We start from the raw sequence: 12,599 nt of genomic DNA, 5'->3' as shown, positions 1-12,599 counted from the left end.
TTGAGATTGGATAGTTTAATCCAATCATGTACTTCAAATAACACAGTGTAATTTTATTGGTTTTACAACCCGTAGTATCCTTGGCTACCTTTGAATTATTTTATTAGAATACTCACGTGACTGAGAAAGCTGCATATGCGATAGAGACATTTTAGGAGAGTGGAAATATGGGAAAAACATGATTTTTTTCAGAATAAGTCGGGACACTAGAAAAGTGCTTAAATACGGGACTGTCCTGGGAAAAGTGGGACGTCTGGCCACCCTTGTTGTGCAGGGCCACACAGCACCTATAATGGCAAAGTTATGAAAACAATTAAAAGACAAAACTGGAACCCTTTATAAACCACCCCAGTAAAGCCCAAATAAATGCCTTACCTCCTGTGAGAATGGCTCCTATACACTAAGCTCCCCACATCAATGCACTTCAACCTAATATATACAGATTAATATTGGTACTGTTGGGTACCGATGCAAGAATAAAAAGCAAATGCGCAACTCACCGGGAGAAAGAAAATAAAGCTGCAGGATTGATACTGAAATGCAAGAGAAGCACCAAATAGTTTACAGGTAACAAATACAAAATTATCTTTATAAACATAATTTATCAATCAAATACCTAACGTTCACCAATCACAAGGGAGAGACACACTTTTGATCAATAATGGAAAATTTTGCTTAATATTTGCAACTGCATTCTCTAACACACAAAGCACGTTCAATAGGGAATGTGTACAGACACTGAAGAACATAATAATGATTACATTTTGTTTTATTAAAGCCATCTTACCTGTCACTTATAATTACGATGCATGCAACCTTCTTAAACTCATAGTAATTGAGATAGATACATTTACAAAATTCAGTTGTTATACTGGACCATTTAAAATTAACTAGTGAATTTACAAATGTGCTTAAAAATTCTTAAAAGAATATTAAAGGAAATGTGACCATTTTCAAGACCACATGACTAAAATCTTGATGTAGTTTATAATTAATTTTATCCAAGAATTTTTCCGAATTAGTCATTCTAAAGAACAGCATGGCAACATGGCTTAAAGTTTCGGATGTAACCTCTGTTCCCTGATGGATGGAACGAGACGTTGTGTCGGAGAAGTGACACTAGGGGCCTCTCTTGAGCGCCGAATATGCCTCTGATCTATGAAAAAAGGCCAATGAGAAGCTGGCAGATAGTATTTGCATACCCCGCCTCTGGACATACGGGTATAAAGGCGAGGAAATACTATGAGTTCATTCAGGATTTTTCTGAGGAGCCGGAAATGGTCCGGCCACTACAGTGGCTCAGCTTAGCGACGTGGCCGGGAGGACAAAACGTCTGGTTCCTTCCATCGGGGAATGGAGGTTACATCTGCAACCTAGACGTTCCCCATCTGTCGCTCTCTCGATGTTGTGTCGGAGAAGCAACACTAGGGGTCCAATTTAAATCACGCCATGCGCTGAGCCATGTACGTGTTCTGCTGACACAGGAGCGGGCAGGAATTTTACATGCACAGGTGACCAGCTGTGTCAGACTGTACGTACCCTTCTCCAATGCCCCCCAAAAAGTCGTCGGAAGCCTTCTGGTTACCCTAGACAGGGGAACAAGGCGACGCTTGCCAACCTGGGAACAGGCCGAGCCTGGCTGGGCCTCTTTTCTCTCTATGTTTCTCGCATAGAGTAATAAACGGCTGGGGCCCTTACATGCATCAAGGGAAGGGGGTCTTACCCAGTTTCCTATTCTTTCAGGGGGTAAGACCCTGCGGAGACCACACCTGCCCGAAAGGAGAGGTAAGAGTGGTGAATACGTCACATGGTTTTTTAGGTGACATGTGGAAAGTGGTGCGGTGGTAGATCCAGCCTCATGGAGGGGGAGTTGCTACAACACGGCGACCGGAGGGCAGCCGGGGACTGCCTAAGGAAAACGCGAGTCCACTTTTGTAAGTGGACCATACCACGGATAATACACACAGGGGGGTAGTCCGCGTAGGATTCCATAACCTGTGGAGCACCTATTCCAGTACAGGGTAGATTAAGTACCCGCAGTGGATTGGGTCGGCGAGTTCCTCCACTGAACTGCGGACCCACAAGGCCAGGGATCCAAGGAGTGGGATCTCCTGGGAGAAAAAACGCACAATTTTACCTCAACCAAGGGAAAGGGCACTATATGCAAGCGATTCACCCGGCCAGCCCATCAGCATGTTACCGAGTTCTACTAGCTCAGACCTGACAAAACACGGGATGATACTGACTCAACCCTGAGACTGTAAAATCTCATAAAGGTATTGGGTGTTGCCCAACCTGCTGCTCTACATATGTCTGCCAGGGAGGTGCCCCTGGCCATTGTCCACGAGGACACAACACTCCTTGTTGAGTGAGCTCGGACCTGCAAGGGGGGGGGTACGACCTGGTTGTGGTCAATGAAATGGCATCCACTACCCAGTGGGAAATCCTCTGTTTGGAGACAGCGTTCCCTTTCCGCTGTCCCCCAAAGCAGACAAAGAGCTGCTCAGAACATCTAAAGCTCTGCGTGCCTTCCAGGTAGGTACGTAAAGCACATACCGGACACAGCAACGAAGGGGCTGGGTCTGCCTCCTCCCGGGGCAGCACTTGCAGGTTCGCTACCTGGTCTCTAAAGGGCTTGGTAGGAACCTTGGGCACGTAACCTGGTCGCGGTCTTAGGATCAAGTATGTGTCTGCCGGACCGAACTCCAGGCAAGTGTCACTGACAGAGAACGCTTGCAGGTCCCCGACCCTCTTGATGGAGGCGAGCGCGATCAGCAGGGCAGTCTTAAGAGAGAAGGCCCTGAGTCCAACTGATTCTAGCGGCTCAAAGGGAGGTCTCTGGAGGCCCGCAAGGACTACCGAGAGGTTCCAGGAGGGGAACAGGCTTGGCCGGGAGGGATTTAACCTCCGGGCGCCTCTTAGGAACATGATGATTAAGTCGTGCTTACCCAAGGACTTGCTGTCTACTGCGTCGTGGTGGGCCGCGATAGCAGCGACATACACCTTTAGGGTGGAAGGGTACAGCCTCCCCTCCAGCCTCTCTTGCAGGAATAAGAGCACTGACCTAACTGCGCACCTCTGCGGGTCTTCGGCTCGGGAAGAACACCAATTTGCGAACAAGAGCCACTTCGGGGCGTAGAGATGCCTGGTAGAAGGGGCTCTGACTTGGTTGATCGAGTCTACGACGGTAGGTGGTAGACCAGCTAGATCTTCTGCGTCCCATCCAGGGGCCAGACGTGGAGATCCTTCCTCAGGGGAATTTGCCAGGAAGGGGCTGTCGCGAGGAGTATGAGGTCCGAGAACCAGACCCGGGTGGGCCAATAGGGAGCCACTAGTGTGACTTGTTCCTCATCCTCCCTGACCTTCCACAGCACCTGTGCAAGATGGCTCACTGGGGGCAATGCATACTTGCACAGCCCCGCGGTCCAGCTGTGTGCCAGTGCGTCTGCCCCGAGGGGAGCCTCTGTTCGGGCATACCAGAGCAGGCAGTGTGAGGTCTCTCGGGAGGCAAACAGATCTACCTGGGCCTTGCTGAATCGTTCCCAAATCAGCTGAACCGACTGGGGGTGAAGCCTCCACTCTCCGCTGGGCAAGCATTGTCGTGACAGCGCGTATGCTGTCACATTGAGTTTGCCGGGGATGTGAGTGGCATGCAGCAATCTGAGTTGCTGCTGGCTCCAAAGGAGGAGACGACGGGTGAGTCGCGACATGTGGCGGGAGCGTAAGCCACCTTGGCGATTTATGTACGCTACCACGGTGGTGCTGTCTGACCTGACTAGGACATGTTTGTCCCGAACTAATGTGAGGAACTGGAAAGAAAACAAAGAAAACAGTCAGCAACTCTAGGCAATTGATATGGCAGCACAGTGGGGCCCCTCTCCAATGGCCCGCAGCTGCGTGCCCATTGCACACAGCGCCCCAATCCAGCCTGGAGGCGTCGGTCGTGACCAGGATGCATCGGGACACCTGCTGCAAGGGTACTCCTACCAGTAGAAAGCAGAGGTCTGTCCAGGGTTTGAATGTCTGGCAGGTAGGCGGGTGTTAATGTCTAGCCCTGTTCACACTGCTAAAGCTTTCCCATAAACTGTGCTCACATTCACACACATTCCAGGACAATCCCATAAAGACAAAAGGTGACATCACGGTGTGACGTCTAATGTACAGCATCTTAAGTTTACTGATATCCACGTCTTTTCTCTCAAGAAGCCCACTCTTTCGTTCTTTTGTAAACAAATAAATTGTGGATGGTACAACTTAAACTGCTGGTTAGATTAATCTTCTGTGTGTATGACGAGTAGCTCCCTGCTCCCTGTGTGAGATTTGAATGATCAAATTTGCCAGATGTATTGATTTTATTTCGACTGTTAGCCTACTTTTCTAAATAGCCGATAAGATGTTTCATTCGATGTTAACTGTTTTTGTGTTATTGACTGCTGTCCAGGGCTGGACTGGGAAGAGAAATCGGCTGTACTTTTCTGCATTTCACGGCGCCATTTTGTGGTCCGTTCTGCATAACACGCAGCTCATTTTTGCTTGTCGCGGCCCATTTGTTTCCCCTCGGTTCTCCCGATGGCCAGTCCGCCCTGATCGGCTCCAAAGTACGTCGGCCCAGCGGGACAATGCCCGGCATGCCAGATTACCAGTCCAGCCCTGCTGCTGTCTACCAATTGAAATGCCTACCAAGAACAATAAAGATTAAAAGTGAAAATAACCATCAAAAATAAACAAATAAATGCATGGTATCAAGGTACATTCCAATATTAATATTTTTTTTAAATATAATTTTTCTAATATTTAATATTAAATAATAGAAAAATTATATTTAAAAAAACTAATAATTTGCAGTGAATGAATGTTATATTTATATAGTGCTTTTCTGACACTACACTGAAAGCACATCACACAGTGAACAGGGGACACTTCTCAACCTCCACCAGTGTGCAGCATTCACCTGGATGATGAGACGACAGACGTAGTGCTCCAGTACGCTCATCACACACCAGCTATTGGTGGAGAGGAGAGAGAACAGTTATAGAGCCAATTAGTTGATGGGGATAATTAGGAGTTCATTTCTTTCAACCGCAGTACACCGTGAAACTGTTGAATCTCTATTCTGTACACAAATGTTCTCCTTTGCATGATAAATATATCATCACTACAACACACTCTTCACAGTATCTGCTCTGCTTTTGTTCACACAAATTTTCAGGCATTCCAGCACGACTTCCATTCACACAGAAGGCTCCCCAGAATTGATCCCACCAATATCCCAGGATCAGAGCCCAGTGCGAATGAGGTTAAGGTTCTAGCTAGTGCCGTTTGTGTCTTTCGGTCTTATGACCATGTAGTTCTTTGGCTCTTTTCTGTGTGAAAAGCTATGTGTTAATGTTCTGCTACCCTCTCGGCTAGTGGCATTATGTTAATTTGTCAGGCATCGACCATTTTGTTCTTTTTTCCCACCAGTGTTGATAGCGATGGGTGTACCGTGCTTGAATTCCCGGTTTGGATAGTGTCGTTGTTATATTACCTAACCTTCAATGGTTTGAGTTTTTTCTCTTTTCGTTCCTATTCTAGCCTTTTTAACTACCCCACTGGCTAGTAGGCATTGAGTTGTCTGTGTAAATCAGTAGCACAGCATGATGGTATACATTTCCCATGGTGTCAGCTATTGATGCAGCATTGAAGTGACCGTCTTGAACGGGAACATTCTGGTTACACCTGAAACTTTGGTTACCTGCAAGGAGGGAACAAGATGCTGCAAATGCTTGGCCACACTACTGTTTATATGCTTACAATGACACAAAATATTGTCATGATTTTAAAGGGCTTCAGAGTTCATCACTCCAGGGAGGAGTTCCCTTGTAGTCAGTTACAGTCGTAACCAGACCGTTTTGTATGCCTCAGGTTTTCAACAGTCACTCCCCCTATCCTGGTTTCTATAGGCTCTCAGTGTGTCCATGAGAGAGGCCCCTTAATCCGGGCTCTGCTGCTTACCGGACCTGCTGGTGTGGGAAAGAAGATGTTGGTCCATGCCCTGTGCACCGAGACTGGGGCAAACCTATTCGACCTCTCTCCCGCAACCACAGCTGGCAAATATCCAGGCAAGAGCGGACTGCAGTACCTCCTGCACATGGTCTTTAAGGTGAGGTGAAAAAATCTGAGGCCCCTCTGAAAATACCTTCTGAGAACATGGAAAGCAGAGAGCCAAGATTCCGAGAAAGTTAAATGTTGAAATTCTTTGAGATTCTTGTAGGATCAACATATCTGGTTGAAAGATTCTTCAATAGAGTTCAAATTCACTTTTAGGTACACATCAAAGTTAAAAGCCAGTTAAAAATTCACTTGGTGTCTGAAATTATCTGTGCACAGATTGTGAATGGCTTTTTCATTAAGATCATGTTTCATGTTATGAAATGGAGTAATATGTTATATATATGTAACATATTATGTTTTTCTTAGAGAAAGTCTGACATGATTAAATACACAAATGTAAACACTGTCCACCTGGTGTCGCTGTGGCAATAAACATACCAAACATGACATTTCCCAAAGGATGCTGTTTACCTAGAAATATTTCGAGAAGTGTTTATTGCTGTGCATAAACAAACTGAAGGAAGCCAAAAAAAAAAAAAAACTTGCCCCTTGACCTTATTCCTTTAGTTATATATATCCCTGAAAATAAAGAGATAATATCAATTAATAACAAATTTGTGTGGTTGTGTTAACAATAACACCAGGTTTGAATCTGCTTGAAAAACTGTGTGTGAGTGCATCTGGCACAGCAGATAAACAAGGCAGGATGACGCAGGGGGATTCTGAAATTCTTTGTTTAGCATTGTGTGGGATGTTGGGTCTTTCAGCACCTCTCTTAATGCATGTTGGGATTAAAAACAGGTGTCAGCATAACTTCCTGCTTGCTCAAACATTTTAGATGAATCCCATCCCCAATTTCCTGCCCCTCTGCAGGGCTCTCTGTTAAACCTAAAAAATTCCACATGACTAACATCAGCACTGCCATTTACCTTGACGTCTGTGGAGTGAAGCATCAGCTTTGCCCCTGGTGCTAGGTTACACTTCTTTCAAGTGTTGTAAAGTGGTGCCCAAAATTCAAACAATTTTAACATTTACCCATTGACGCTGACCACAGCCAATGATTCCTTGACAATTTGCTTATGTGCAGGAATTTGCAGAAAGCCCTACTTTACACAGTGTTTTTCAAACACATTTTTGCCTCACTTGTGATGTCTTTTAGAGTACAAAGCAACAAGAAATATTTAAAAACTGTCAAAATTTATAAAAATATATTAAATGTCTCATGATTTATTTTTATAAAATATTTACCTTTTAATTTGTGTGCATCCAGATCTGAAGTTATATGAACTAATTCAATTCACTATCTGCAACGCTAGTTATGTGGAGGGTAGAGTGGCACTTAGCAGAGCATTGACACCCTGATGCAAGTCATGTGAAAGCTGCTTAATTTTTTTTAACTTCCATTAAAGTAAATTGTGAAGGAACACACAGGTTTTTTAGATATTTTTATGCATATTTATATATATTAGGGCTGTTGATTTAATGTGTTAATTTAGTGTGATTCATTATATGATTAAGTTTTTTTAATTTTACGTAAATAATCATGGCCCTGGACCATAATAAGAATGTTCCAACCATCGGAGCAATTCAAGCTTGAAGTACCAACTTCTTGTTTTCAGCAGGGGGCAGTAAGCACAAATCTAGCTGGATATACCCTCAGCTCTCTGAAGGCAACAAACCACACTTACAGACTGCAGACAGCTCAAGATGAGAACTTAAACACGTTCAAACCCAGTGCAACTATGAATACAGGGGTCTATAGACATGTTTTTCTAAGTTTTAAACTATTTAACTAGACACTGTTTCCTAAAATGCTTTGTTTATGATGTGATCGGATATGACTTTCTTCTGCAGAACACAAAATATATTTTTACGAATGTTTAGATCGCTCATTTCCATCTCATTTTAAAGTGTAAAAAAGCACCCAAAAGTAGTCCATGTCACTCCGAAGTCATATTCCGAGTCTTCTGAAGCCATTCATCACTTTGAATAAACATGTGATTGGAACATAGGCTCAAGAGGCGCATTAGCGACTGATGATTTAGACTCCTCATTAGTATGCCCACCTCCCATGCCAGAGACGCCGGTTTTAATCCCTCTCGGAGGTTGTTTCCACTCTTGTTGATAAGTGTATGTTTGTGAATGAGATTATGATTGTTTGTGTTTTTGTACCATTTGGCAAGCGTTAGACGAAAATTGTTGCTGTTTTTTGGCAGGTGGCTCGCCAGCTGCAGCCCTCAATAATTTGGATTGGTGATGCTGAGAAAACATTCTACAAGAAAGTTCCAAAGCTGGAGAAAGAGGTTTGTCTGCTAACAGGGTTATGTGAGATCACGTCAGCTACACTCACAGTCATTAACACACTGAATAAACACACTGAGCTCACACAACTTTGGACCCATTAATACATACAAATCTAATTCTAGACCATCACAATGACATCAATAGTTGATGTCAAAGTGAGGAGGTGGCCTCTGCTGTCCTCTTGTGGATAAAGAGGAAGATACCCTAAATACCTCTAAGATTAATGGGTTGTGTACTCAGCACATGTTCTTCATTCCTTTAATTTACAGATTGAGCCCAAACGACTTAAGAAACATCTGCCAAAGTTCTTGAAATCTATTAAGCCAGAGGACCGTGTGTTGGTGGTTGGGACGACTCACAGACCTTTTGATGCAGACATCAAACCTTTCTGTAAAGTTTACAAGAAGATCATTTTGATCCCTAGACCAGATTATGCATCAAGATTTAGTAAGTAAAAATCTCTGTTTTGTTCCAGGTTTCATACTGATATTGCTTTCACAGATCAAGTTGTTGAGGCATTTATAGTTCTTAACATTTCTTTAAAGTTCTGTTCTCAAAATCTGCTTATTAGTTTATTACAGTAAATCTACATTATTGTGTATATTATTTAAAGAGGTTGCAAGCAGCTTTTGCCTTTATGTTTAGCTCTGTGGAAGGAAATGCTTCAAGCAAGAGGTGCTCAGTTGGGCCCCAAGCTGGACCTGAGCTCTCTAGCTAAGGTTACAGATGGTTACACGCAAGGTCATATTCTTCAGGCCATCCAGAATGTTCTGAGCTCTTTCCGCCTCGACCAGCAGACCAAGAGACCCCTCACTGCTGTAGAGTTCATCCCCCCTCTTGCAAGGCAAGACCCTGTCTACAAGGAACAAGAAGAGACTTTTAAGGTCAGTTTTTTGTTGTGGTATTTTGAAGCGACATATGTCTTGAACCCAGTCATAGCCATGTATACTGGTTGTACATTTTTGTATTTTCTGTATTGACAGGCTTGGTACAGCCGGACACCTCTGGGGAAAAAACGGACACAAGCAACCAAGGCAAGTGAGGAGGCAGATAAGAAGAATGGGAAGAAGAAAGGAGGGAAATTACAGAAAAAAGGAAGGGAGGAGAAGAGTAAAAAAAGAAAGAAAAAGAACTAAGAAAAACCTATCCTTTGGATGGATGCAATTTAGTAAAAAGTCATCCAATCGAATCCTGAATGAAATTGTATCTACCCCTTCTGGCCAGCAGAGGGCACTAGCACATTTTCAAATGGAGAGTTGCGTCTATTTACTTGCTTTAATCCATTCCATTGTTCCCCCAAACTATTGCAGTAAATTTTATTAATAAATTGTTGGTTTTTCTAATCCTGACGATTGAAATACTCTTATCCTAGGTAATTGTAGATTACTAATTTTACTCACTGTGCTTTTCACAACATTTTGTGTGACTTTGTTTTTCATCTTTATAATACATGATCATGCATCTTCTATTAAATTGCATTGCCTGCAAATTATAACAAATCTCTTATCATAATCTATTAAAATCAGGAGTGTGTTGGACTTACCATCAGTACTAGAAAGTACATTGCAGAATTGATTTGAGCTGCTGGTTTAACCATTTGGAAAAACCTGTTTTTGAAATGAGCCATTGTATATGAGTCAGACAAGCAGACCTCCTTTTAGAGCTTTATTTAGTACTGAGATCCTCAATATTATACCTCTTAGACCTGAAGCTTCTTTAAAGGAATGGCTGGCCCAAAAATGAAAATTCTGTCATCATTTACTCACCCTTATGAAGTTCCACAACCATCTTTTTTCCTTCCGCAAAACACAAAAGAAAATTAATTGATGAATATCCCATTAGCTGAATTTAATACAATGGCACTACAAAGTGACTCACGTTAACACGTTAAAGCACCCAAATGCATAATATTTCAAGTCTGTTGAAGGCATACGGTCACTTTGTTTGATGAACAGACTGTAATTTAAATTGATAATCTCTCTCCAATCCAATCAAATCATTAATAATGTCTGTAAACAGCTCTGAAATCAAATATGGTAGCTATGGCCCTGTCCCAAATGACACACTAAGCCCACGAGACCGTAGGGTTTCCCATTTGACACTCAAAAGGTTTGAGCTCCACAACGGTCTACTACCCAACAGTACATGCTCCTTCTCCTCTTGACCAATAACAGCAGTCAGGAGTTTCCTGCCGGTAAAAAAATTTATGACGGACGAGACGATAACAAGAGCGGATTTAATATTGAGTCAGTAATTGTTTTCTCTGATTGTCAACGATAGATCTACTGCTTTTCGTGTGTATCACTTTTTAATTTGATGTGTATACTTGGTTTAAAAAAAGTTGTTTTATTTCGTTTATTAGAGAAGGAATCACTCTTTCTATTGAATAATTTTACTTTTAAAAGTAAGTAACCTAAAACTAATATCTTCACTATCATTGTTTCAACAAGGATTTCAGTGTTATTAAAAAATTTCAGTGAGTCTTAAAAATATTTAGACATGAAAGAGTATGTTTCTGCATAGCTGTAGTTTTCAAGATTCATTATATCTATTTAAATTGCAGTGTTCAATATATCAGTGAGATGTATGCGTATGCCTGAAAAACTGTGTGTGTATATAAACATAAGGATTTTTGTGATCTTCAGCGATGTACGTTCTCCTTTCTACACATTTGACTGTTTTAAGCAGCTTGCATGCAACCATCCAGGTGTCCAATGCATTTGTTTGTATAAGATTGGAATTATTTAATAAAAACAAACATTCAATTGTACGTTTAAAGTGTGTTCCACACCCTAACAATGTCATGACTAATAATATCAATGTCATGACATTTTATAATTATTTTTAAAATTGTATTTACAAGAAAATCATGATGTATAAAAAAGTAATCTGATTAAAATCTAATTTAAGCCTTGAAGTATGTCCCAAGTGCATGCTTTTATAACTCATGCACCCTCATAGCCTTGCTGACTAGTGCTCCATTTGTCTGCACTCGCTTACAGTACGTCACCAAATTCTTCCATTTGGGACAGGGCCTACATCGATATCATCATCTTTGGTTTGATTGGCACCATTTTATTTCAGTGCACTTTATAGACTTAAACAATGATTTGGTTTGAGAGGGAATAACTTATAGTATGGCTTGTTCATCATACTAAATGACCATATGCCTTCAAAAGACTTGGAGAAATGATGCATGAGTAGCATGGACTACACTTATCTTTTTTTTTTGTTTGTTTTTGCTTTAGTAAGCGTTAAAGTGAGTTACTATGTACTGGCAATTATACTGAATTTAGCCAACAGGACGTTCATTATGACAGATTTTCAATTTTGGGTGACCAGACACTCAGAGACAAGGAGGGGGGCGGGGCCAGGCCGTGACTACGCACGCCCGGCTCCCAATCGGGCTAATCAGCCAAGGAGAGGGATAAATGCAGCGGACCCAGCAGTTCAGAGAGAGAGCCACATGCAGCTGCAGTGTGTGCATTTGTGTTTATATTTTCTCTTTATATTTTAATTTCTCATTAAACATTATTTTTGATTGTTCGTCCCGTTCCCGCCTCCTCATTTTCATTTTACTCTTTGTTACACATAGTTAAAAACCGTGGCCCCAAAAAATATTTGGACACTTATGTCAAATTTATGAATGTCATTGCATCAGATCATAAAATATCGAACCAAGTGGTATTTAAGAGACCACACTAACACTAGTGCACAAATGTTTTTTCAAGCAAAACATTTAATAAAAAGAAGTTTGTTTCACTTTAAAATGTATTGATAATCACGGTAGTAAGTACGAAAAGGACACATCATGACTTAGTTACACAATATTGGCTGTTCCAAGAGCATAAATGAATACAAATGTAGAGACAGTGCACATAACACCATAATGTACATAACTGATATTAAAAATAAGAAGAAACATAACTATTCCCATAAAATCTAACAAAATGTGATGGGTCATGCAGAGACTTTGGTAAATGCCTGATTATTGTTTAACACTTTAATTTTAACAATAGTTTACAGAAAAAAGTACATGTATTCTTTTGTTAAACATACAGTAATATAAATTTTTACCATTAATTATACTACAAAATAATACTTTTTACATCTAAATAAACAACCATAAAATTATATGCATTGTCTTGTTAAATAAATTCTAAAGTTTACAGTATATGTTAAGGTAAACAACCAGTTCACCA

At 41.5% G+C, this 12,599-nt stretch overlaps 1 protein-coding gene across 2 annotated transcripts in view; it reads left to right on the top strand.

Moving 5' to 3' along the window:
* iqca1 (IQ motif containing with AAA domain 1) overlaps window positions 1-12,340 on the top strand; it is a 56,666-nt gene extending 44,326 nt beyond the window's left edge. For both annotated transcript variants that reach the window (XM_052130500.1, XM_052130499.1), the window contains exons 15-19: window positions 5,943-6,142; window positions 8,310-8,396; window positions 8,667-8,844; window positions 9,043-9,281; window positions 9,381-12,340. In XM_052130500.1, coding sequence (XP_051986460.1) covers window positions 5,943-6,142; window positions 8,310-8,396; window positions 8,667-8,844; window positions 9,043-9,281; window positions 9,381-9,533 — 857 coding nt within the window. In that variant the 3' untranslated portion in view covers window positions 9,534-12,340. The remainder of the gene's footprint in view (window positions 1-5,942; window positions 6,143-8,309; window positions 8,397-8,666; window positions 8,845-9,042; window positions 9,282-9,380) is intronic.
* The last annotated feature ends 259 nt before the right edge of the window (window positions 12,341-12,599 follow it).

The sequence above is a fragment of the Xyrauchen texanus genome, chromosome 7, assembly GCF_025860055.1.
Source record: "Xyrauchen texanus isolate HMW12.3.18 chromosome 7, RBS_HiC_50CHRs, whole genome shotgun sequence".
NCBI classification, from domain to species: Eukaryota; Metazoa; Chordata; class Actinopteri; order Cypriniformes; family Catostomidae; genus Xyrauchen; species Xyrauchen texanus.
Note: the sequence above shows the minus strand (reverse complement) of the source record. Positions and strands in the feature narration are given on the sequence as shown.